Here is a 26,050-nt window from a genome sequence, read left to right on the forward strand (position 1 = left end):
TCAACACTTTATTACAACAAATCCCTTGCATTATTTCCCTCGCTGCTTTAAATATACTGTATATCTCCATTGATTTCAGTTTTCCTAACTGAACACTGACTGCTACAATTGCCACCATCATCCCTTTACTTCTTACGTGCTTTCACCTCTAAGACATTTTATTATTCTCTTCCATTTCTTAGCTCTGCCAGCTCACTTTTCATCCTCTGTGTCAATTTTTTCTTTAAATCCTTATAGTTCTCCTTTGGGAGCCTCCGTAACCATGAGGAAATAAATGTCTGTTACTATAGCCTATGCTATATCATGCTTTCTAATATATGGATGTTATGGCAGCCTGAGCTATCTAAAACACTTCCCTTCACCATGCTGTACCTCCAGCGGTCTGCTCTGGTGTATCTTGCCTGGTTTCGCCTTCAGCTCCATCTCCTCTGCAGTTTTACTAGCCTGAGAACTACGGGGACATTCTCTATTCTCCTGAAGCCACTGCAGATGGAGAGTGTGTCAATTTAATCAACAGATTGTTGTATAAGCCTTTCATAACTCACATGTTTAAGATAAAGTCTCTACCTCTGAGAAAGCAAGTCAGGTCTCAGCTCCCTCCTCCTTCACCAAATCCTGATGTCACAGTCCTTAGCGAGTATGCTTTCCAGTTAGAGGTTGTAACAATCCCCTTGGAAGCTAAAACTCTTTTCTCTCTCTTTTTATAATTTTTTGTTGTTGTCAACAATGACTTTTGAGAAAGAGGATGGTGTAAAATTCCATTCACTCCACCATCTTTAAGCAGAAATATATATAATTTCCCGTTACAAAGTTTAATATATGACGACCATACATATTATACTTTCTAATATATGAATGCATAGTCATTTCCAGTTGCTCATCTTATACATAGCATTGCTATAAAACTTGGTCCACTTGTCATTAATCTGATTATTTCATTAGAATAGATTCCTAGAAATGAAATTTCTATATCAAAGGCTATATGCCTGTTTAAAACTTTGATGCACTCTGTTACATACTATTTTTTAGAAGGCATGAGGGTCAAGCTACCAAGAGCTCTTGGAACATCACCTAGAAGGTGAAGCCCCCAAAGGAAGCCCTGCACAGAGGGACATTCCTGAAATAGGATTCACAACTGCGACACTCTAAAAAAAAGTCTGTAAATGAGTGACAGACACCATAACTTTCGTTTGTATCTTCCTCTGCCTTTCTTTAGAACATGGTTAAAAAGTTATTAGACCTTTACTTTAAAAAAATTTTTAAATCTTATTTTGTTTTTAATATATTTTTATTGATTTCAGAGAGGAAGGGAGAGGGAGAGAGAGAGAGAAACATCAATGATGAGAGAGAATAATCGATTGGCTGCCTTCTACATGCCCCCACTGGGGATCAAGACCACAACCTGGGCATGTGCACTGACAGGGAATCAAACTATGACCTCTTGGTTCATAGGTCAACACTCAACCATTGAACCAGGCAATTTGTTTTTTATTTTAGAGAGAGAGGAAGGGAGCGGGAGGGAGAGAGAAACATGGATCAGTTGCCTCCTGCACATGCCCTGACCAGCATCGAACCTGCAACCTTCCAGTATACAGGACATCACTCCAACCAACTGAGCCAGGGCAGATCTTTACTTTTTTAATACAGCCTTCTAAATAAAAATTTCTTGGTTATTTAACTTTATGTAAGACACTGTGATAGGCACAGGGCCATAGTAAGTGATAAAAAAATGTATATTATTAGCAGCTTTATTAAAAACTCCTTGAGGATTATACAGTATAAAGAGATACAGACATGCAAAAAAAACGAACAATGTTCATTTATTCAGTCAAAAAATATTTATTGAAAATCTACTACCTGTACTGTTCTGAGCCCTGAGAATATAGTCATGAACAAAAGCAACAAAACTCCTGTGGAATTTATATTCTAGTGAGGGAGAGAGACAATAAACACAATATACATCATAGGTAAGGAAAAAAATAGTGCTAAGAGGGCCATCCCGAAAATAATATGGGAGCCTAGGGCAATTCAATTAACTGAGCCCCCTACCCAATATATTCACACTTGAGAAGAGGCTGGCCCTAGCTGGTTTGGCTCAGTGAATAGAGCGTCAGCCTGTGGACTGAAAGGTCATGGGTTCGATTCTGGTCAAGGGCACATGCCTGGGTTGCGGGTTCAATCCCCAGTAGGGGGTGTGCAGGAGGCAGCTGATCAATGATTCTCTCCCATCATTGATGTTTCTCTCTCTCACCCTCTCCCTTCCTCTCTGAAATCAGTAAAAAAATATTTTTAAAAAGAAAAACACATGACATGCAGTTATTCGAGCTCTTACCTCTCTCTTTGTATGTAGAGCAGACCCCCCTTCCTTAATTAATTAACATTTTTCATGACCCTGACTTGAAGACCCAGGGAAGAGCTGATGTTGCAGTACACACATCTAAAGGCCATCTGGTGGCCGAATTTCTTCTTCTAATTCTTTTTCTTTTTCTAACATAATTTTACAGAGAGTGAAGGAGAGAGGGATAGAGAGATATAAACATCTATCTTCTCAGGCTGCCTCCTGCATGCTCCCCCACCCCCCACTGGGGATAGAGCCCGCTAGCTGGCATATGTCCTAACCAGGAATCGAACCAGTGACTTCTTGATTCATAGGCTGAAGCTTAACCACTGAGCCACTCCAGGCTAGAATTCCTTCTTGCCCAGTTGAGGTCAGTCTTTGTTCTATTAAGGTCTTCAACTGGTTGATTGGTTGAGGCCCACATTGTAGAGAGCAATCTGCTTTACTCAAAGTCCTCCCATTTAAGTGTTAATCTCATCCAGAAACACCCACACAGAAACATCCAGAATAATGTCTGAGCTAATATCTGACCACTGTGGTCCAGTTAATAAGACACATAAAATTAACTATCACAAATATATTTCATTAAAACTGTGTTGTGGGTCCAATTGTTTCTCCAAAAAGACATGTTCAAGTCCTATCTCCCCAGTACCTGTGAATGTGACCTTATTGGAGAAAGGGTCATTGCAGATGTAATTATTTAAGATGAAGTCACTCTGGAGTAGGGTGGGCCCGTAATTCAATATGCTTGATATCCTTATACAAAGATAAACACACACACAGAAACATATGCACAGAGGAAAGATGACGTGAAGACAGAAAGAATGCCATATGATGACAGAGACAGAGATCGGAACTATGGTGCCATAAGCCAAGGAATGCCAAAGACTGCAAACAATACCAGAAGCTAAGAGAAAGGTAAGAACAAACCCTGCCAATACCTTGATTTCCGACTTCTAGCCTTCAGAACTGTGAGAGAATAAATTTCTATTGTTTAAGACATCAGGTTTGCAGAACTTTATTACAGCAACCTTAAGAAACTAATACAGACTACACAGACAAAATATGATCTCATATCATTTCTTTCCTGTGTGTTTATCAAGTTGTAATAAAGTTAGGTTCATTTCTATTTGTTGTCAATGTTTTATAATTGCTTTTTTATTTTAATTTTTGGCTATATAAGTTTTTATGTTTACAAAGTCAACCTATATAATAAAGTATAGCTTCCCCCCAATCTGTCCCATCCTGTTCCTTTACCATTCAAAATACTTACAAAAAATAATATCAATAATGGGTGTCTCTGGAAAGTAAGATTATGTATTTCCTAACTCTTCTCTGAGGATTTCAAATCAGGACCAAATAAAATGAAAAGAAAAAGAATAAAGTGATTTGTCCTGCAGGGCCCAGTTCAAGTTCCATGACCTCAGTGAAACCTGCTCATAAGTACTTTCTCTTTTTCTGAACTTATACATTGTTTACTGACTATACTGCTCACTTAATTCTTTGCATCAATAAATCAATCAATAAGTTAAAAAATTAATGCACTGAGATAGGAAGGGCACCTTATTAGATGCTGTGGGGAATACAATGTATTACCAATTAAGTTTTCATGTACAGCCACTTCCTTGATTAAGCTATATATTAAAAGAAAAGTTTTCTTATATCCTCCATGGTGGCCATTACTGCTGACCGATCATACCAAGTTCCTTTGTACAAAATGTTAAAGAGAAAATAAAAACTGAAACAGGTTGATGCAAATCCCTTAAATAAAGTACATCAGTGGCAACTTTATTTTAAAATAAATACATTGTTAAGAAACATACAAAAGCATTTTGTTATAATTATTATGAAAGATTTGAGACTGCTATTCCCTCTGCAGAAACGCTATACACAGATGCAAAATGATCAAAGGCTGATGTAATAATGAATCTCAAGTAAGTGGCATGGCCATCATTTGCCTGTAGGGGAAAAATCAATAAGAATGCTCTTAGCAGTTCTAATTAACTGTTAAGCAGTTAGCAGAAAAAAGGGTTTGATGCAAGAGTATAGTCTAAATATATAACAATTTACAAGATAATATTCAGAAGAGAAGCCAGCCACATATAACAGTACAGTCATTCTAGTGTGTATTAGCTAAATAACAGCCTTGGTTTGATGTAAAATGGCTGATGGAGCTAAAAATTACAACTGTATATTTATTTTCTTTTTTAAAAAATATTTTTATTGATTTCAGAGAGGAAGGGAGAGGGAGAGAGAGAAACATCAATGATGAGAGAGAATCATTCATCGGCTGCCTCCTACATGCCATGCCCCACAAGGAAGATCAAGCCCGCAACCCGGGCATGTGCCCTGACCGGGAATCGAACTGTGACCTCCTGGTTTATAGGTTGATGCTCAACCACTGAGTTACACTGGCCAGGCTACAACTGTACATTTCTGATCAATTTTTTCAAAGTGTTTTTCTAAAGTATTTTTCATAACAAAACATTTCTTTTGGTTAAAGATGCCTCAGAATATGATACCCTGAAACATTACTATACTTTTACATTTATGTAATTTTTCAGGAAAGCAATTTGGCAATATATTAAAAAGCTATAAATATGTCTTTATCTTTCAACCTAGTAATTTCATTCTCTGAAATCTAATCTTGTGAAATAATTAAAAAGGTGAAAATTGTGGTAGTGGGAACATGCATAAGATGTTCCTTGTGGTAGTACTTATAATGACGGAGGAAAAAGGAAATTAGTTAGCATTTGCCTATTTGCATATGTTTAATCTTAAAATTATGAAGCTTGTATATAGTAAGTTTTAAAAATGATACAAAATTGTTCATACATTACTATTATAACTATATGCGAAGCACATGGTTGATAACTAGAAGAAAATAGATACAGAAAAAGCTGTTATGACAGGGTGATAAAATGATGAGTGATATTCAGCCTCCCAACCCCCTTATTATTTTCCAAATGTTCTATAATGATGTGAGCTTCTCTGATCCTTAGAGGGTCCTGAAACAAAATATTCAGCAGAGACTTACTAATCATAACCTGTTGGTAAAGATGGATAAAAATAGGAAGATCAAATTCAGTCTAATAGTTTTTCAACTCCCCCTGCCCCCCAACTCACCTTCCCAATCATTGGGCACATTTGGGTGGTAAAGAAAAGAATGAATAGGATTCAAAAACATCCTGGAGACTCTTTTGAAGTACAGGTTTCATAGCAGCTCCCAACAAGTTGTGAAAAAGGAAATATAATGGACAAGGTACCACTTTAACTATCATTTCAAGAAACCTTAATTAAACAAACACTGCCACCTTTAAAAACACACACACACATTGCCTTTGGCCAGATCGCTCAGTTGTTTGGAGCGTGTCGTGCATACACCAAAGGTTGTGGGTTTGATTTTAGGTCAGGGGGTTTGGTTGGGGTGCATATGGGAAGCAACCAATCGGTGTTTCTCTCTCTTTCTCTTCCTTTATCTCTAAAAATCAATAAAAAAACAACAACACATATCCTTGGGAGAAGATAAAACACACAAACACATATTCACTTTTTCCACGTTTTTGTGTTTGTCTAAACCCAGAGCCTGACAAACTGGCAGGAACAGAGAAACTCCTGATGCGGCAGTACTTCCTCATCAATGGGCATTCGTTCCACTTGACAAGCAAAGCTCAATGGAATGCTGTCGACAAATGCTTGTTTCCACCCCATCTCTCTTTGGTTTATTTGTTGCTGATCCTATGCTCCAGTTCCCCTTATCTGAATCTCCCTTGTCCTTCCATGCTTAAATTAACATTCAGCTTTGGCATCTCAACCTTTTATGATTCCTACTCTAAAAGGCCTACAGAATCAAATGAAAGAAAGCAAAGCAAGTAAATACCTCCAATTTAAAAAATGAACACAGTTAAAACAAAAACAAGTGAATTCTGGCCCTAGCTGGTTTGGCTCAGTGGATACAGTGTCAGCCTGTGGACTGAAGGGTCCTAGGTTCAATACCTGTCAAAGGCACATGCTTGGGTTGCAGGCTTGATCCCCAGTGGGGAATGTGCAGGAGGCAGCCAATCAATGATTTTCTCTCATCATTGATGTTTCTATCTCTCTTTCCCTTTCCCTTCCTCTCTGAAATCAATAAAGATATATTTTTTTAAAAAGTGAATAATTCATGCCCTAGCTGGTTTGGCTCAGTGGATAGAGCGTCAGCCTGCAGACAGAAGGGTCCCAGGTTCAATTCCAGTCAAGGGCACATGCCTGAGTTGTGGGCTCATCCCCAGTAGGGAGCGTGCAGGAGGCAGCCAATCAAAGATTCTCTCTCATCACTGATGTTTCTCTCTCTCTCTCCCTCTCTCTTCTTCTCTGAAACCAATAAAAAATATATTTAAAAGTGAATAATTCTGTTTTATTCTTGCTGTAATCCTATCTATGATAGATAAAAGCCTAATTTATAAATGCTACCTTTAGACTATAATATTATTGAGAATAACCTCTGTTTATTGATTAAGTACAGAACCTATACTATCATGAGAGTATTTATTAACTTTATTACTATAGAAATAGGTTTAAAACTTAAACATATTGTGCTGGCTAAAGATGATATTTATCTCTACAGAGTATATTTACTTACCATAATTTCTTCATTTTGAAGCTGCCCCTCTGTGTGTACTAGATCTAAAACATAAATTTAACAGAAATGAGTTAGGGCTTAAAAGACATGAGGATAGCTACTGAAATTTATGTTCAGCAAAACATTATATGTGGTAAACTATAGTTAAACCAGATTTACCAGTGTTTTGGGGTTAAAATTTAATATACAGATAGAGATATTTGATATAAAAGATATGACAAATAAACTGCTTATGAGCTATAAAATATATCTAGTGAATAAAAACATAAGGCAATCCAAATGTAAATCATAGTAAAGAAATATAAAGTAAGGAATTGATAAACTGTGAAAATCCCTTTTAAGGATCAAGCTACTACAGCAATTGCAGGCCTGAAAGGAGGTATTTTATTGTTCCCATGGGCAACAACTAAAGCTCAGTTTCTCACAATAAATTTTTACTATAATGCAGAATTATGCTACCCTTGAATCGATCTTTCCTGGTATCCAACTTTAGAAAACCTTTACTCATATAATTTTAGGACAGATTAATTTGGTCATAAGATAATCATATCAAACATTATTTTGGAACCATGAAATATTTGATATAATAAAAATATTAAGATTATTTAGAAATTAATTTTATTTGTATTAAAATAGTGTACATAATTTTAAAAGGCACATAATATACAAAGGGAAGTCTCTGGGAAGTAAGATTATTTATTGCTTTCTGTTTCTTAACCTTTTTCTGGGGCAATGAAAATTAGTAATCCCCTGCTTGTCCTCTCCTTAATCCTACAGTCCTGCTCCCTCCAGGTAAATGTTTTCAACTCTTACAGCTATTTTTCCTGAAATTATATTGTTTATATTTCTTTTCTTGACTTAACAATTTTTTACTGACTTTATATTATGATGGGTGAAAATTTAAACTAATATCCTCTTCCTCTTCCTCTGGCAACTTTCCCCTCCTGTCATCCTCTCAATTTTGAAATCAGGATTTGATGGCAAAATTAGTCTCTATACATGTTATTTGCTGCTGAAATAAATAACAAATTATGATCACATTTTCTTATTTAACTCCTCCCTGACCAGAAGTTAATAATAACCTCTTATTTCATTTGCTTAGTTTTTTAAATTATGAAACATTAGACATTTTCAAACAAACATAAAAGAAGACAGAACATAACTCCTATATATAACTCATCATTTAGATTTTACATTTACTAATATTTTTCCATACTTGATTTAATTTTTTTGCTAAAATTTTTAAAGCAAGTCTAATACATCATGATATTCCACTTCCAAATATTCAATTATACATCTCTAAATAATGATATTTTCTTATATAATCACAATACCATTATTATACTAACATTTAAAATAATGCTTTAGTAGCACATGGTACTCAGTCTATATGCAAATTTCCCCACCGATGCAAAAATGTCTTTTTATAGTTGATTTACTGAAATCAGAATTCTCTTTTAAACTTGAACTGCTTTCCCTCCCACATACACATTTTTCCTCTATGCCATTGACTTATCGAAGAGACGAGGTCAATTGTCCTGTAGAATGCCCCACATTTTATCATCTTGCCTCCTCATGGTTTCATTTAATTTGTTCCTCTATCCTGCATATTTCCTATAGCTTGGAAATATAAGCTAAAGGCTTGATTACATTCAGGGTTTGAGGTCTTCATCACATGTGTGGTGATCTTTGGCTGTCTTTTGTTATTTATGAATACATCATTTGAAAACTATGTGTATGAGCCAGGCTTGTTGACTAGTGGAGCTCAACAGGGTGACCAGGAATGAGCTAGTCTTTGTTAACATCCATAGATCTTTTTTCTGGGGCCATTCAGTTTCTCCAAAGATGAATTCTCCCATTTCCTGGCTGGGGCTATATTCTTGGTTGCTTCATAAATAGCAGAGCATAGGAGGAGTTCCCACTATTCAATATGCAGGCTTCCACCTAAATTCCTGTTTTCAACTCCATGTCTCATGAAATGTCTCTACTATGCCTGGTTTCCCTGGGTTCTGAGCCTCAACATTCAATGTTCCTTGGGGAGGATACACTCATTCCTTGCAGGTGGTTTATGGGAGGAAGGAGTGGTCACCTGGCTTCTGGGGTAGGAGAAGGTACCTAGGGTCCAACTACTTTGTATATAGATGTTCAACTAATGACCCCTCTTTTCTGGCTCATGCCTCACTTGCATTTTCTATGTTACCATTTCCCTTCAAGTCCTAGAAGTTTTTTGGGTTCTGTTAGGCAAATTGGCTTGCTTCTCATTAATTTTCTCTTTGGCAGGCATTTAGGTTATAACTTATTCCATTCAACTATAGAAGTTCTCCATCGGCATCCTCTCTTCCATAACATATCCTATCTAATAAAAGACAAAAAGGTTAATTGACCATACCTTCGCTACGCTTCCCATTGGCTAATCAGGGTATTATGCAAATTAAGTGCCAAGAAAGATGGCGGTTAACCGCCAACAAAGGTGGCGGTTAATTTGCATAGGTAGGCGCAATGATGGGAGGTAAAAGGGGAAGGACGGAAGAATGGTGATTGGAAGCCCAGGTGGCAGGCAGGAGCTGGAGAACCGGGCTCCTTTGCCCGCCCCCCAGCCAGTGATTGCAATTGGAAAGCCGGGCCACAGGCAAGGCGCCACCCCCGGGACCAAGCAGCTGCCTTGCCTGTGGCCCGTGATCCTGATCGTGAAGGCTTGGAGGCTCCGGCAGGAACAGACACGGACAGGGACAGGGGGCTGGCCTGTAGCCTCCGCAGCTGAGCGCACCTGCCTCCCGCAGAAGCAGCGTGGGTCCCTTCCGCCTCCCATGGAATCTGCATGAGTCCCTCCATGCTCCAGCAGAAGTGGCGTGACTCCCTCTGACCTCCCACGGAATCAGCGCGGCTCCCTCCTGCCTCTGGTGGAAGCAGCGCAGCTCCGGGCGGTGCACCGCGGTTCCTGCCAGCTCCCGCAGAAGCAGTGGGCAGCCTACTGCGCAATATTGTGCAATGGGCTACTAGTATATGTGTGTATGTGTGTGTGTGTGTGTGTGTGTGTGTGTGTGTGTGTGTAATATATTTTTATTGATTTCAGAGAGGAAGGGAGAGGGAGAGATAGAAACATCAATGATGAGAGAGAATCATTGATTGGCTGCCTCCTGCAGCCCCCTATTGGGAATCAGGCCTGCAACCCGGGCATGTGCCCTTGACCAGAATCAAACCCAGGATCCTTCAGTCTGCAGGCCAATGCTCTATCCACTGAGCCAAACCAGCTAAGGCTCTTTCATAATATATATTGATCTCTCACATCTGCTTTGGTCTCCTAGTTTTCTGTTTGTTTATTTTTTGTCATTCTAGGTTTATGCCTCCTTTTATTCCTTTACTATTATTTGCATGTTATTTTGTGAAGGAATGGAGATAGACACATGAAGGCAATATGTATTTAACTAGAGGCTACCAATTCTGCTGGAAAGACAAAACTAATATTTATTGTTTGTCTAGCATATACCAGAATTTTGTTCATAAAAACCATAAGTGGTAAAAACCATAAAAACCATAGGTATCATCTCCATTTTTCAGATAAGGATTCACAAACCCAGAAAAATTAAGTAACATGTTAACAGTTACATACCCAATAAGTAAAGAAGCAGTCTTGTATTGAAACCTGGGTCTTTCTAGGCTCTAAATATGTCACAAGAATCATTCAGGTGATCATTTTTCATCTAACTGTAGATGAAGTACAGAGTCAAAGGACAATTCTCCCCTCCATCATGCCCAGAACAATGCTGGTGAAACAAGCACATACCTCTTTCAATCCACTGCTCAAAACTGTCTGGCTCCTTAGATGTGCTCTTTTCAATTTGCAAGGTCCGTACTAACATTGTAAATAAACAAAACATATAAAGGATTAATTATCGAACTGATTCTTTGTTGTTGTTCCTATATTCCTTTTATCCTCTGAGACTGTCAGGCTTTGGTGGCAATGCACAAAGAACTGGGATTAGGAAAACCATCTTCTGAAAATCATTTATTCTTTTTCTGTATGTCCCTATGGGGAAATGCAATCTTGTGTCACTATAATCTTACAAATATTTGCAAACATATAACAGAGCTTTGGAGCCTTTTTGAATTTGGTATCATCCAGATTTTTTTGTATATTGGTATTAATAGTAGTAATAGCATTAGTAGTCTTGGGCATACGTCTTTACCTTTAAGGAGATCCTACTATGAGTCAGGTATATTTACCTCATTTACTCTTTACTATAATCTTATGAAAAAAGTAATATTAACCTACTTTACTGATAAGGATACAAGCTTAGAGAAATTGGGCAACCTAGAGAAGTCAGGCAAAGTGTTCAATGATAAAGAATTAGTAAGTGCCAGAACTAAAATTCAAACGTTTGGTCTGTCTGACTCCAGAGCCTCTACAATTAATGACAGGAGAAAGACTTAACAGGAATTCAGTCATCTTCCTTCTGCACTGTTTTTCCTCCATCACCCCTAATCCAGTTCCAGCTACCCCAGATCCATTCTTCCCCTTCTGTGTTCTGTGCCCTGGGGGGATAATCCCCACAGACTGTATCTCTGGGACTCACTTGCTCACTGGTTACGGGTCATCTGGCCAATGGGTGGCACTGAGAGGAAATTGGAGGGCAGTGGGGAAGTGAGATCAGGCTGTTTCTTTCTCCACTCCCTTCCTGCTTCAGTGCTGTGTCTTGACAGTGGTTGTGTTCCTTCATGATTACTACTCCTGCCAGGCAAGCTCCAACCTTTACTGGGCTCCAAAACCAAAACACTATTTCCTTCCCTGAGCTCAGGGGTGGCAATGGCATCCTGCTGTAGCCAGTTTCTGGGTGTCTCACATCCCTGGTTTAGTCTCTGGAGCCAGAACATAATTTTGTAAGTAGACCCATCAATAAAGTCTCTTCATTTGAACCATCTGGAGTGTATTCTGTTTCCTGCCATGATTCTGTTTGATATACTTTATCCTTACATATACATAAAGACAGGATTAGGATGATATTCTAATGGGAGATTCTCCTTCTAAATCCATCAGAAAATGTCATTTTTAATGTAAGAATCAAAATTAGCCAATGCAAATAATCAGGGTTATCAGATTTCCAGAAAGAATTTAACAGAGAACCCCAAGCCAAACAATCTGTAATAAATATGTCAAGAAATCTAGCGTTCTGGCAAGCTGGCTTCTTATGTTCATAATAGGCTCTTTTGCCAAAGACTTTCACATAATAAATTGCATGGAAATTATTATTTGCTTTGGAAGGGTTTCAAATTTGCAGTTTCATAGGGTCTAACTGTAATCAAGACAGTTAACCCATACACCCAACTCTCCTACCTAGCAATAAAGCTGGATTCCATGCTGCATAGAAAAATTTTGCCAAAAATTAATGTGTGTCCTCTGCCTATGGAAAAATTAAAAGACGATGAAAATTAATGTATAAATTGCTTACCAAAGCAACTTTGGATTACAAGCCTTTCAATTCTTACACGTTTGTGAAAACAAATAATGAACTCTTGGGGAAACATTCCTGTGGTGGTCCAAAATGTTTCTGGGTTCCTATTGTTAATTAAAAAAAAGAGAGAGAAAAATAGCCAAATAAATATTAAACATTCACGACATTCTAGTGAATAAGTATTCAAAAAAAAAGACCTATGGATTCTTGCAATCCCTTTCTAACTACTCATTCTGCCTCTAATTTCTCCCTACTTTTAATAATTCTTTACTACTACCAGATATATTATTTAAAAACAGAATTTATGTCACTCTTGTCTAAAGCCTCCAGTGGCCTCTTGTTGCCTATAAATCTATATGCCTTACTATGTTATCTTATGACTCTAAATAATAATCTGGTCTTCCATCATTAAAGTATCATATCCTCATCCTTTATGCTATCATCTCCCATTACTATAGTCACACTGGGCCAGTTAAAATCCAGCAAACACATCATGCAGGCTCATGATCCTGTACCTTAATACATATGTAATAAATTCCACAGTACAGTGTTTTGTTTTTCCCCATTAAGTGGTCAGTTGTCTTTCAAAAAACTTAAGATAAAAAGGTTGCTTTTTCATATTATCCAAATATTTACCATTTCCAATGAACTTAATTTCTTCCTTAGGTATGAATTTCTTTTTTTGAAATGTTATTTATTGATTGGGGGGTGGGGGGAGAGAAGAGAGATAGAGAGAGAGATATTTATTTTTCCACTTATTTATGCATTCATTGGTTCCTTCTTGTATGTGCCCTGAGGAGAGATCGAAACTGCAACCTTGGCACTCTAACCAACTGAGCTACTTGGCCAGGGCTGGTTTGAATTTCCATCTAGTATTATATCACTTCAACCTATAGAACTTCCTTTAGCATTTCCTGTGATGCAGGTCTACTTGTGTTGAATAAAATGTGTTTATTCTCTCTTCATTTTTGAAGGATATTTTAGTTAGATATAGAATTCTGGATAGACAGGCTTTGGGGGGGGGGTATTTCTCTTTTTTTCAGTCTTAAAAAATACTGTTCATTGTCACCTGGATTTCACTGTTTGTGATGCAAAGTCAGCTGTCACTGTTACTATTGTTTCCCTATATTTTTATTTATTTATTTTTTTTTACTTTATTTTATTTTTTTTAATATATTTTTTATTGATTAAGATATTACATATGTGTCCTTGTCCCCACGTTACCCTCTACCCTCCACCCCCCCACCCCCGCTCATGCCCTCACCCCCCCGTTGTCCATGTCCATTGGTTAGGCCTATATGCTTGCATATAAGTCCTTTGGTTGATCTTTCCCCCTTACCCCCACCCTCCCCTACCTTCCCTCCAAGTCCCGACAGTCCAATCAATGCCTCTCCGTCTCTGGATCAGTCCTTGTTCATCAGCTTATGTTGTTCATTATATTCCACAAATGAGTGAGATCCTGTGGTATTTATCCGCTCTCAAGATCCATCCATGCTGTGGCAAATGGTAAGAGTTCCTTTTTCTTCTTCCTCTTCTTAAAGAATACCTTTCAGCATTTCATATAATGCTGGTTTGGTGGTGATGAACTCCTTTAGCTTTTTCTTATCCGTGAAGCTCTTTATCTGACCTTCTATTCTGAATGATAGCTTTGCTGGATAAAGTAATCTTGGTTGCAGGTTCTTGCTATTCATCACTTTGAATATTTCTTGCCAGTCTCTTCTGGCCTGCATGGTTTCTGTTGAGAAATCAGCTGACAGTCGTATGGGTACTCCCTTGTAGGTAACTGACTTTCTTTCTCTTGCTGCTTTTAAGATTCTCTCTTTATCTTTTGCTCTTGGCATTTTAATTATGATGTGTCTTGGTGTGGTCCTCCTTGGATTCCTTTTGTTTGGGGTTCTCTGCGCTTCCTGGACTTGTAAGTCCATTTCTTTCACCAGGTAGGGGAAGTTTTCTGTCATTATTTCTTCAAAAAGGTTTTCAATATCTTGCCCTCTCTCTCCTTCTGGTACCCCTATAATTCTGATGTTGGTACGCTTGAAGTTGTCCCAGAGGTTCCTTACACTATCTTCATATTTTTGGAATCTCTTTTCTTTTTTCTTTTTCGGTTGGGTATTTTTTGTTTCTTTGTATTTCAAATCTTTGACTTGATTCTTGGGATCCTCTTTTCTGCTGCTGGATCTCTGTAAATTATTCTTTATTTCAGTCAGTGTATGCTTAATTTCTAGTTGGTCCTTTTTCATGTCCTCCATGGTCTCCCTATACTTATTGAGGGATTCATTAAATTTATCGGCGGTTTCCATAAAATTCTTGAAAAACCTTATAACCGTGGCCTTAAACTCTATATCCAATCGTTTGCTTTCCTCCATTTCTGCCATTTGTGACCTGTTTCTTTGTCTCCGCATTTTGGCAGCTTCCCTGTGTTGATAGAGTGGCCCTGTGCGCCAGGTGTCCTGTAGGGCCCAGTAGCTCAGCCTCCCCAGTTACCTGGGGTGGACACTCTTGGTGCACTCTTGGTGCCTTGGTTGTTGTAGAATCACTGGGAGGAATTGACCTCCAGGCCAATTGGCTGTGAGAATCAGCTGTGTCTAAAGTGGGAGAACTTCTGTGCTGAAGACACCCTTCTGGGGCAAGACTTGCTTCAGTGGGGCTTTGGTGCTCACTGAGTCTGCTCCCTGAGTGCGTCCCTTATGGATCTGAGGAGTTGCAGTCTGGATGGACCCCCTCTGACCACTGGGTACAGTGGCTCCTGGATCTAAGGAGGTGCTAATTCAGCCTCTGCCTGAGGCCACACAGCAGGAGCCACGAAGAGGCTCAGCCGTGAAGCAATGCAAGCCGCTGCGGGGCCTTGGGCCTTCTCTTGAAAGTTCCGGGTCTGCCTGGTTCGGCTGCAGTTAGGTACATTCACATGCAAAAGCCTCTGCCGCAGCCTGGGTGGGGCGGGGTCTCAGGGAGTCAGAGGGCGGAGAAAGCGGCCATGGCCGATTCTCCGCCCGGAGTCGCGCATCTCAGTGTTCCGGTAACGGCTGCAAGCACCTCTGAGGGAAAGCCGCCCTCAAGTTCGCCCGTTGCCAGACAGACCAGCTTCTCCCCGTATGAGACCTGGGTCCCCAGAGACTTCCCGGAACCGGAGTTCAGAGCCGTCGGGAGTTTGTGATTCAAAAAGACAGCCGCGTCCTCAGGCGCCACCCCCTTTCCTCGCGCGCGCGCCGCCGTACCTCTGCACTTCACCTCCGCAACGCCTCTGGCTCTCAGCGTGCTTTTCTTTCCTTCTAGTTGTGGAATTTACACTCAGCCAGCCTTCCTGTTGTTCTGGATGATGTTTGCTCAGTCCTTTGCGGTAATTTTCAATTGTTGTGTGAGGCAATAATTTCCCGGTGTTTACCTATGCCGCCATCTTAGTTGCTCTGTTTCCCTATATTTAATGTATTATTTCCTCCAGCTATTTAACATTTTTTTATTTTATTTTTTAAAAATATATTTTATTGATTTTTTACAGAGAGGAAGGGAGAGGGATAGAGAGTTAGAAACATCAATGGGAGAGAAACATCGATCAGCTGCCTCCTGCACACTTCCTACTGGGGATGTGCCTGCAACCAAGGTACATGCCCTTGACTGGAATCGAACCTGGGACCTTTCAGTCTGCAGGCCAACGCTCTATCCACTGAGCCAAGCCAGCTAGGGCAACATTTTTTTATTTTTTAGCAGATTATTATATGGTCCCTAATTTTTTAAATTGATTTTTAGAGAGAGAGGAAGAGAGAAGGATAGAGAGATAGAAACATTGATGAGAAACATCCTGCATTCCCCCAACTGGGGATTGAGCCCACAACCTGGGCATGTACCCTGACCAGGAAGTGAACAAGTGACCTCTTGGTTCATGGGTCGAAGCTCAACCACTGAGCCAAAGTGGCCGGGATGGTCCCTCTGTTTTTACCCTGCTTGGGGTTTTCTGAGTTTCCTGGATCTATAAGTTGGTATTTTAAAATAAGATTGGGGAAATGTGGCCAAAAAGTATAAACAGCCCAAATATCCATCAGCTGATAAATGAATACATAAAATGTGCTATATACATACAATAGAATATTATTTGGAAATAAAAATGAAACACTGATATGAACTGCAACATGGGTAAACCTTGAAAACAGCAACTGAAAAAAGCAAAAGACTGCATATGTGTAATTCCATTTATATGAAATATCTGAATAGGTAAATCTACAGAAACAGAAAGTAGGACTGGTGAGGATAAGGGAAATATGGGGTGACTATAATGGATTGCAAGGTTTCTTTTTGGGGTGATAAAATGTTCTAAAATTGTGCAGATGGTTGCATAACTCCGGGAATATATTGGAAGCCACTGAATTATACACTTTAAATGGGTGAATTGCATGGCATGTGAATAATATGTCAATAAAGTTGTTATAAAAAGAAGAAGCAGAAGCAGCAGAAGCAGCAGCAGCAGCAGCAGCAGGTGCAGCAACTGGGTTTCCTAACTCACGATTCTGGGTTTTTAATATTATGCTTAATATTTCAAAATTTTTAAAATTTACATTTATATGGTTTTAAATATTATTTATTTAAATAAATTAAATGGCTTTTAATTGCCCTATGTTTTTTTCTTGGGTGCTTTTAATGAACACAACCAATATAACATCAAATAGTATGAGCAGACATGGATTTTAAAATGACATACAACTGAATCCTCATATTTATTGAAGTCATCAAAATTGTTTTAAATAAGGCTTAAAGCTAATGACTGTTTAGTACTTATTTTCTCACATGATTTTTTTTCACAACTCTGAGGTAGTTAGGAAAGGTGGTATTATCCACATTTTTCAGACCAGGAAATTGAGGCTCAAAGAGTAACACATATAGTTCAGTTACCCAGGAATTTTAACTGGAACTCTAGTATTCTTTTATAATATTCAAAAAACCCCACTAATTCTCTTTATCTTCTTTTTCTCTTTTTTTTACTATCTTTGTTTAAAATTTAAATTCTTTATTGTTGAAAGTATTACATGTCTCCTTTTCCCCCCATTGATCTCTCCCCAGCTGCTCCCACTCCCTAGCACACGTCCCTGCCCCACTAGTCTTCTTTTTCTCTTAATTCACTTTTTCTAGTGCAGAATTTTTTTTCTCCTTTTTCATTAATATATTAAATGCCACAGAAAAGAAGTAGAGTTAAGAGTAAGTAGAAATATAATCACTTTCTTTAATTCCTATTTCTGGGAAATGGAGAATTGGGAGCACTGTTCAGTTGGGGCAAATTTATAGCACTGTTTTCTCCAAATAATTCTATGGTTACTTTCATTTAGATAAACCAATTTATGAGCAGAGAATAATTTTTTTTAATATTATAGTGTGTTAAGAACTTTATTTTTTTAATTAATTTATTTTTTATAATATATTTTATTGATTTTTTACAAAGAGGAAGGGAGAGGGATAGAGAGTTAGAAACATCGATGAGAGAGAAACATCAATCAGCTGCCTCCTGCACTCTCCCTACTGGGTATGTGCCTGCAACCAAGGTACATACCCTTGACCGGAATCGGAATCGAACCTGGGACCCTTGAGTCCGTAGGCCAACGCTCTATCCACTGAGCCAAACCGGTTAGGGCAAGAATAATTTTTAATATCTGCTAATAAAGTTTAATTGTATTTGTTGGACATGGATAGAGATTAAAAGTCTCCAAAGTACTCTGTTCAGTTACTGGGTCAGTAACTACTTTTATGTAGTTTTTTTGTACTAAGGGTTTTGTCTAATAAAAAGAATATGATATCTGTAGTCACTCATTAATATGGACTGATATGATGGAAAGATCTCTATTTCTGGCAAACAACTTAAGGCAGATCTGTATACATCTATGTATTCTCACAGCAGTTCCCACATTAATTTCTCTACTCCAAGGCAGAGTGGGATAAATTATTATGACCTGAATTTTAGGAAGTAAAAAACTAAGAAGGATTAAGAGGCACAGGCAAAAAGCAGATATCAAATTTTTGATGCGCACTTTAAGTTTGAGTTATAGTATAGTACAAAGAACCCCAAACTAGGAGTTAGAAGACATGAGTGTTAATCTTGATTCTTGGTTATCTGTGTGATGTTGAGCAAGTCATTTTATCTCTGATCATTCTTTTCATCATCTTTACAATGAGGTTGAAAATAATTTTTTTTTTGCTTCTTATTTCCCAAGTTTACAGTGTGTGTCAAATAACATAGAGTCTATGAAACAATAAAGTCCCATGCAAATGAAAAGTAACATATGCACATATGTGTATGTATGTACATGTATATATGTATGCTTAAATACTCAGCTACTCTCTAATAAGTCAAACTTATTAGTTAAGTTTGACTAATAATTGATGGTCTAATTCAGTAAGCTACTCAACAAATATTGTAAGACACTATGGAGTTAAAGATGAACAAGTCATAGTCTCTGACTTTTAAGAATTCACAATTAAGAAACAAAATTAAACAAATAATTACAAAGGAATAAATAAGGTAATAGGGTAACTACCAAATTCTACTGGAGTCCAACAAAAAAGGTAAATTCATCCTCCTTGAGGGAAAGGGAGAAATGTCAGAAAGAAGGTAACAACTAGGCTTAAAAAAAGAGGATGAGTTGCTTATATTTACTCAGATACATGGGCTTCATAACAGAACCCAAAGAACCACAAGATCTGTATTACAATTGGCTCTGCCTTCAATAGTTCAAAACAGTACTTGACCTCTTTAGGCCTGTCTTACCATGAGTCTAAAATGAAAGTTTAGATAAGATGAAATCATAAGTCCTTCTAGCTCTAAAATTACATTATTCTATTAGTGAAACTCTGGTCATTGTACAAATACCAAGAAAGAGAACTCAAGAGGGTGATAAAATAGCCAGAGTTCTTCCATTATCTACTTTTTCTTGGAATTTAAAAGTCTGAGAATGATATTCATCTTTACCTAGAATAAGCTCTAGCATGGTGACGAGTGAAAATTGGAAAAATATTAAGAGGCCAAGAGCCAAACAATGCAGGTAGATAGCAGATAGTGAGTGAAGCATTCAGTTTAGTAAAGATGTTGCTTTGACTAATATGGAAATAGGCAGTGCATAGAAAGTTACAATGTTTATATTCCTATTTACTAAGAAAAACTTGAAATAAAACCATAACCAGAATGTACACTTCCATAAAATGAGGTGGTGGTTGTTGTTTGAGGTTTTGCCTTATTAAACTACTTCGTTTTTAAAAATATATATTTTATTGATTTTTACAGAGCGGAAGGGAGAGGGATAGAGAGTTAGAAACATCGATCAGCTGCCTCCTGCACACTCCCTACTGGGTATGTGCCTGCAACCATGGTACATGCCCTTGACCGGAATCGAACCCGGGACCCTTGAGTCCGCAAGCTGACGCTCTATCCACTGAGCCAAACCAGTTAGAGGTAAACTACTTCTTAAAAAACTATTTGTAAAGGTCAGTTTATTTGAAAAGGATCAAAACCTAAACATATACAACTGAATCAATTTCAAAAATGGGACCAAAGGTGGAAATTGTCAGATTATCTACTGCACCAAACGTTTATTAAACTATGTTTAACAGTGTTAGTTATTATAAAACACATAGTCCCAGTACTCAAGGGGTTCACTGACCTAATATCAAGACTTTAAGGAAGAAAGAATAGTAACTCTTACCCATCAATTATATTTTCAGGGGGGTGTTTTTCATCACTCGATGTAGCTAAAATCACTTCAGTCCCTTCAGAGCTCAAACAGAGATCAACTTTTCTCATCTTAAACTGTTTAACCTGCAAATAAAACAGTAACACAGGAATAACAAAAGCTTCTTCTTGATTCTCTGCACTTTATCTAAGAAAAGGAAGAGAGAAAGCCTGTTGCCTAGCACACAGTTTAACAACCAAGCTATTCAACAAGTGGGAAGGACGCTAACATGCTTATTTACATAAGTAAACTTCAGACCTCTCCCAGGAATAATCTGTAAAATATGAGTATTTCCACAACATTACCCCACAAAACAAGTCCCTGACTACACTGACATAATTTTTCTGCTTCTAAAATTAAAAGCCCTCAATAATTCTAGAGAAATAGTTAAAAAGCTAAGGTGACATAAATGAATTGGTTTATTTCTTTAAGATTACTTAAATTATTATAATTCTGAAATTATTTTTAAAAACCTGGAGCATAAAAACAGATTCTTTGCGACTATTTATCAATACATTTATCAACTGAAATAGCAAGCAATATTATTTATATCTTAAACATCATCTTTTTTTTTTTGAGTAGAAATGTAAGAGAGAAGACATCCTTTTACTTATTTTCAAATTCTAAATCACTCACTTGGGTCATGGACTTACAGACATTTATGTTGTATGCTAACATTTTAAGTTTAATAGAAACATCCTGAAAAGATAGTATTGAGCTCTACTATGAACCCTGGTGGGTAAAACAGATAAGGAAGACAGAGACAATTCTGCTAGATCTCACTCACCCTCCTCCTTGATCTGGTGATGAGAGGGCAAAAACTAATATATAGGTGCAAAGTGGCTGGGAAAGCTGTATCTACAAAGAATTAAAAGAGTGTTTACAAAACTGAGGAAGACTTCCAATACCCTTCACACACTGATCCCAGTTTTTTTATTTTTATTTTTTTAAAAATATATTTTATTGATTTTTTACAGAGAGGAAGGGAGAGGGATAGAGAGCCAGAAACATCGATGAGAGAGAAACATCGATCAGCTGCCTCCTGCACGCCCCCCATTGGGCATGTGCCCACAACCAAGGTACATGCCCTTAACCGGAATCGAACCTGGGACCCTTGAGTCCGCAGGCCGATGCTCTATCCACTGAGCCAAACTGGTTCTGGCTGATCCCAGTTTTTTTTTTTTTTTAAAAAAGGGGACAATTACAAATAAACAAATGAGCCAGTCAGAGAAAGATAAATACCACATGATCTCACTCATTTGTGGATTATAGAGAACAACATAGACTGATGAAAAGGGACAGACCCAAAGACTGAGAAACAGCAATCAGGCTATCAATCCCCAGAAGGAAAGTAGGGGAGGGCGGGGGGAAGGGGAAGAGATCAACCGAAGGACTTGTATACATGTATATAAGCCAAACCAATGGACATGGACAACAGGGGGATGGGAGCATGAGTTTGTGTGTGGGGGGGAGGTTGGGGGTTAATGGGGGGGATGAGGACACATTTGTAATACCTTAACTAATAATAATAATAAAAAAAAAAAGAATGAAAATTCATTCATGTAGAGATAAGTCTCAAAATCTAGTAATGGAAAAAACCTAGTAAATGAAGAGAAAAATTCCAACTTCTGTTGAGATAAGTTAGATGATCTGAATTTAATTAATTTGCCTGTTCCTCAGAATCATATTTTGACCAAAAAATGTGGAATATATAAAAAGTATAAAGAAGGAAGCAAAAATCACATATAATTTCTTCATCTAGAGATGTTAACTAACAATTATTTGATTCATTGTGTCTTAATTCTTTACCTTCTTCTATTGTTTTGAAATTTTACTTTTGCATGAAAACAATGAATATATCTATCTATATCTATATCTATATCTATATCTATATCTATATCTATATCTATCTATCTATATCTAATCTATATCTATATTTAAAAGGCTAATATGCTAAGTGTCCGACTGTCTGACAGGTCATTATGATCTGCACTGATCACCAGAGGGCAGATACTCTACGTAGGAGATGCCGAGCTGCAGTGACTTGGCAGTGGCAGATGTTGGATGACGCACCCCGAAACCACAGAGGAGGGAACCTGATTCCACCTTCAGCCACGGGTTACGTTGTTGCTGGGGCACCATCGGCCCTGAATCTGGTTTACTGAACACTTGGGTTTGCATTCTACACCCTGTACAACAGCAATTTTGCAGAGTGCCCTCTCACACTCTGGGACCCCTTGGGGGATGTTGGAGAGCCTGTTTCCGCCCGATCCCCACAGGCCAGGCTGAGGGACCCCACCTGCCTGAGGGACCCTGCTCACTCTGCAGACGCTGGGGAAGGACCATGGGGAATGGCTCCAGGGTGTGTCTGGCCTGTCTTACCCAGTCCCGCCTTGCCGGCTACCCCCTAATTAATTTCCTTTCAATGTGCATGAATCCATGTACCGGGTCACTAGTTGTTAATAAAATCATCTCACTATCAGAAAAAAAAAATAAAAAAAAAAATAAAAAAAAAAAAATAAAAAAAAAAGGGGACAATTACAAATAAACAAATGACAAAGTACAAAGAATCCTATCTAATAAAAGAGAAACATTGTAATTAGCGTACGACCGCTACCCTTCCCATTGGCTAATCAGGGCAATATGCAAATTAACTGCCAGCCAAGATGGCGGCCGGCAGCCAGGCAGCTTGAAACTAACATGAGGCTTGCTTGCTTCAGTGATGGAGGACTCCAACGTTCCCCGCTTGCCGCTGCTGGCCTCTGAGCTGCAACTCTAAGCAACTATGTAACAAATATAGAAGCTAAACAAAACCCCAGAAACCTGCTTTAGTCCACCGGGCTTCAGCCAGCAGGATCGAAACATTGTAAGCAAAGGCCAGAAACCTACTTTCAGCAGCAGAGGCCTAACAGCTGGAGCCAAGCCTCAAAGCTAAAGCTGGCCCAGAATAAAAAAAGAAAAAAGAAAAAAAGGAGCGGTTGGGAGCTTCGGTCACCCCCAGACTGAAAACAGCCCTCAGCCCCTCACCCAGACTGGCCAGGCACCCCAGTGCGGACCCCAACTCTGAAGGGTGTGTGACCAGCTGAAAACAGTCATCATCCCCTCACCCAGGCTGGCCAGGCACCCCAGTGGGGACCCCCACCCTGATCCAGGACACCTTTCAAGGCAAACCAGCCAGCACCCACCAGTGCACCAGGCCTCTACCCTATATAGTAAAAGGGTAATATGCCTCCCAGCACCAGGATCAGCGTGACAGGGGGCAGCGCCCAAACCCCCTGATCGCCCTGCGGCTCTGTGTGTGACAGGGGGCGGGGCCACAACCTCCCTATCCACCGTGCTCTGTTCGTGACAGGGGAAGGCGCCACAACCCCCTGGTCAGCCCTGCTCTGTGCCTGATAGGGGGGAGCTCCCCAACCCCCTGATCGCCCTGAGGCTCTGTGTGTGACAGGGTACAGCGCCCCAACCCCCCCACCCCCCACAGGCCCTGCTCTGTGTGTGACGGGGTAGAGCCATCACCTCCCCATTGGCCCTGCCCTGAGTGTGAGAGTGGCGGCGCCCCAACCCCCTGATTGGCCCTGCTCTGTGGGTGATAGAGGGCGGCGCCCCAACCCCCTGATTGGCCCTGCTCTGTGCGTGACAGGGTACAGAGCCCCAACCCCCGTGATGGACTCTGCTCTGTGAGTGACAGGGGGCAGTGCCCCAACCCCCTGATTTGCCCTGCTCAGTGCGTGACAGGGGGTGGTGCCGCAACCTCCCCATCGACCCTGCCTTGAGTGTGACAGGGTACAGTGCCCCAACCCCCCAATCGGCCCTACCCTGAACGTGACTGAGGGTGGCATCACAACCTCCCGATCGCCCTGATCTGTGCATGACATGGGGCGGCGCCCCAACTCCCCAATCGGCCCTGCTCTGAGCCTGACCAGGGGCTGCACCTAGGGATTGGGCCTGCCCTCTGCCACCTGGGAGCAGGCCTAAGCCAGCAGGTCGTTATCTCCCGAGGGGTCCCAGACTGCGAGAGGGCACAGGCTGGGCTGAGGGACCCCCCTCCCCCCAGAGTGCACAAATTTTTGTGCACCAGGCCTCTAGTCCTATCTAATAAAAGAGAAACATGGTAATTAGTGTACGACCGCTACCCTTCCCATTGGCTAATCAGGGCAATATGCAAATTAACTGCCAGCCAAGATGGCCACCGGCAGCCAGGCAGCTTGAAACTAACATGAGGCTTGCTTCTTCAGTGACGGAGGAAACCAATGTTCCCTGCCTGCCTTGCCAGCCTCTAAGCCTGCAGTTTGAAACATTGTAACAAATATAGAAGCTAAACTAAACCCCAGAAACCTGCTTTCAGTGAGCCAGGATCTCAGAGCTGGAGTTATACATTGTTTCGATTACAGAACACAAACAAACCAGATACCTTCTTTCAGCAGCAGAAGCCTCAGAGCTGGAGCCAGAGCTAAAGCTGGCCCAGAATAAAAAAGAAAAGAAAAAAAGGAGCAGTTGGGAGCTTCCGTCACCTGCCAGCCTGAAAACAGCCCTCAGCCCCTCACCCAGACTGGCCAGGCACCCCAGTGGGGACCCCCACCCTGAAGGGTGTGTGACCAGCTGCAAACAGCCATCATCCCCTCATCCAGGCTGGCCAGGCACCCCAGTGGGGACCCCCACCCTGATCCAGGACACCCTTCAGGGCAAACCAGCCAACCCCACCCATGCACCAGGCCTCTATCCTATATAGTAAAAGGGTAATATGCCTCCCGGCACCGGGATCAGCGTGACAGGGGGCTGCGCCCAAACCCCCTGATTGCCCTGTGGCTCTGCGTGTGACAGGGGGCGGGGCCACAACCTCCCTATCCGCCCTGCTCTGTGACAGGGGAATGCGCCCCAACCCCCTGATCAGCCCTGCTCTGTGCCTGATAGGAGGGAGCTCCCCAACCCCCTGATCGCCCTGTGGCTCTGTGTGTGACAGGAACGGCGCCCCAACCCCCTGATTGGCCCTGCTCTGTGTGTGACAGGGTGTGGCGCCACAACCTCCCTATCGAACCTGCCTTGAGTGTGACAGGGGGCGGTGCCCCAACCCCCCAATCGGCCCTACCCTGAGCGTGACTGGGGGTGGCATTGCAACCTCCCGATCTGCCCTGCTCTGTGCATGACAGGGGCGGCGCCCCAACTCCCCAATCGGCCCTGTTCTGAGCCCGACCAGGGGCTGCACCTAGGGATTGGGCCTGCCCTTTGCCACCCGGGAGCAGGCCTAAGCCAGCAGGTCGTTATCTCCCGAGGGGGTCCCAGACTGTGAGAGGGCACAGGCCGGGCTGAGGGACCCCCCCTCCCCCCCGAGAGCACAAATTTTTGTGCACAGGGCCTCTAGTGTTATATATATTAAACAACTATGCATTATTGCCCTGAGGTAATAAATGTTAACATTTTTGCTATATCTACTTAAAAAAATTCTTTTTGAGAAATATGTAGCCCCTCACTGGCCCCATTCCCTTCATGGCCCAGAAGTAACAGCTATTCTAAAACTGATGAATATCCCTCCTAACTATATATTTTTTTTTAAAGCAAAACAAAGTCTTTAATCCCAGTTCCTCCTAACTATATTTTATACTATTATTATACATATGTCTCCATAAACAATATGTACTATTCTTTGAAAACTTGGATGGTTCCTTTTGCTACCTTTTTTTTCAAGTCCTCACCTGAGGAGTGAATATGTTTTTCCCATTGATTCCTAGAGAGAGTGGAAAGGAGGGGAAAGAGAAAAACATCGATGCGAGAGAGACACATCAATAGCCTGCCTCTCCCAAGCGCCCGGACCAGCATTGGGGATCCTCCCTTCAACCGAGGTACAGTGGGGCCTTGACTTACGAGTGTCCTGACTAACGAGTTTTTCGAGATACCAGCCGTCTCTCGCTGATTTTTTGCTTTGAGTTGCGAGCTAAAATTC

At 40.4% G+C, this 26,050-nt stretch overlaps 1 protein-coding gene across 4 annotated transcripts in view; it reads right to left on the reverse strand.

The window, feature by feature from the left end:
- The window catches only part of HSPB11 (heat shock protein family B (small) member 11), a 47,479-nt gene extending 21,645 nt beyond the window's left edge, over nt 1–25,834 (reverse strand). Inside the window, exons 1-7 of one of the 4 annotated variants that reach the window (XM_036347110.1) lie at nt 25,803–25,834; nt 20,900–20,970; nt 20,086–20,198; nt 12,407–12,513; nt 10,744–10,812; nt 6,960–7,003; nt 4,097–4,296 (exon numbers count right to left, since the gene is read on the reverse strand). In XM_036347110.1, the coding sequence (XP_036203003.1) occupies nt 4,183–4,296; nt 6,960–7,003; nt 10,744–10,812; nt 12,407–12,513; nt 20,086–20,183 (432 nt within the window). In that variant the 5' untranslated portion in view covers nt 20,184–20,198; nt 20,900–20,970; nt 25,803–25,834 and the 3' untranslated portion in view covers nt 4,097–4,182. Of the gene's footprint in view, nt 1–4,096; nt 4,297–5,226; nt 5,347–6,959; nt 7,004–10,743; nt 10,813–12,406; nt 12,514–20,085; nt 20,199–20,899; nt 20,972–21,857; nt 21,865–25,802 lie in introns of those variants that run through there. The other 3 variants (XM_036347114.1, XM_036347111.1, XM_036347113.1) reach the window with 3 other exon arrangements.
- Between the last annotated feature and the right edge of the window lie 216 nt (nt 25,835–26,050).

This window comes from Myotis myotis, unplaced genomic scaffold, assembly GCF_014108235.1.
Source record: "Myotis myotis isolate mMyoMyo1 unplaced genomic scaffold, mMyoMyo1.p scaffold_m19_p_2, whole genome shotgun sequence".
In the NCBI taxonomy this organism is placed as follows: Eukaryota; Metazoa; Chordata; class Mammalia; order Chiroptera; family Vespertilionidae; genus Myotis; species Myotis myotis.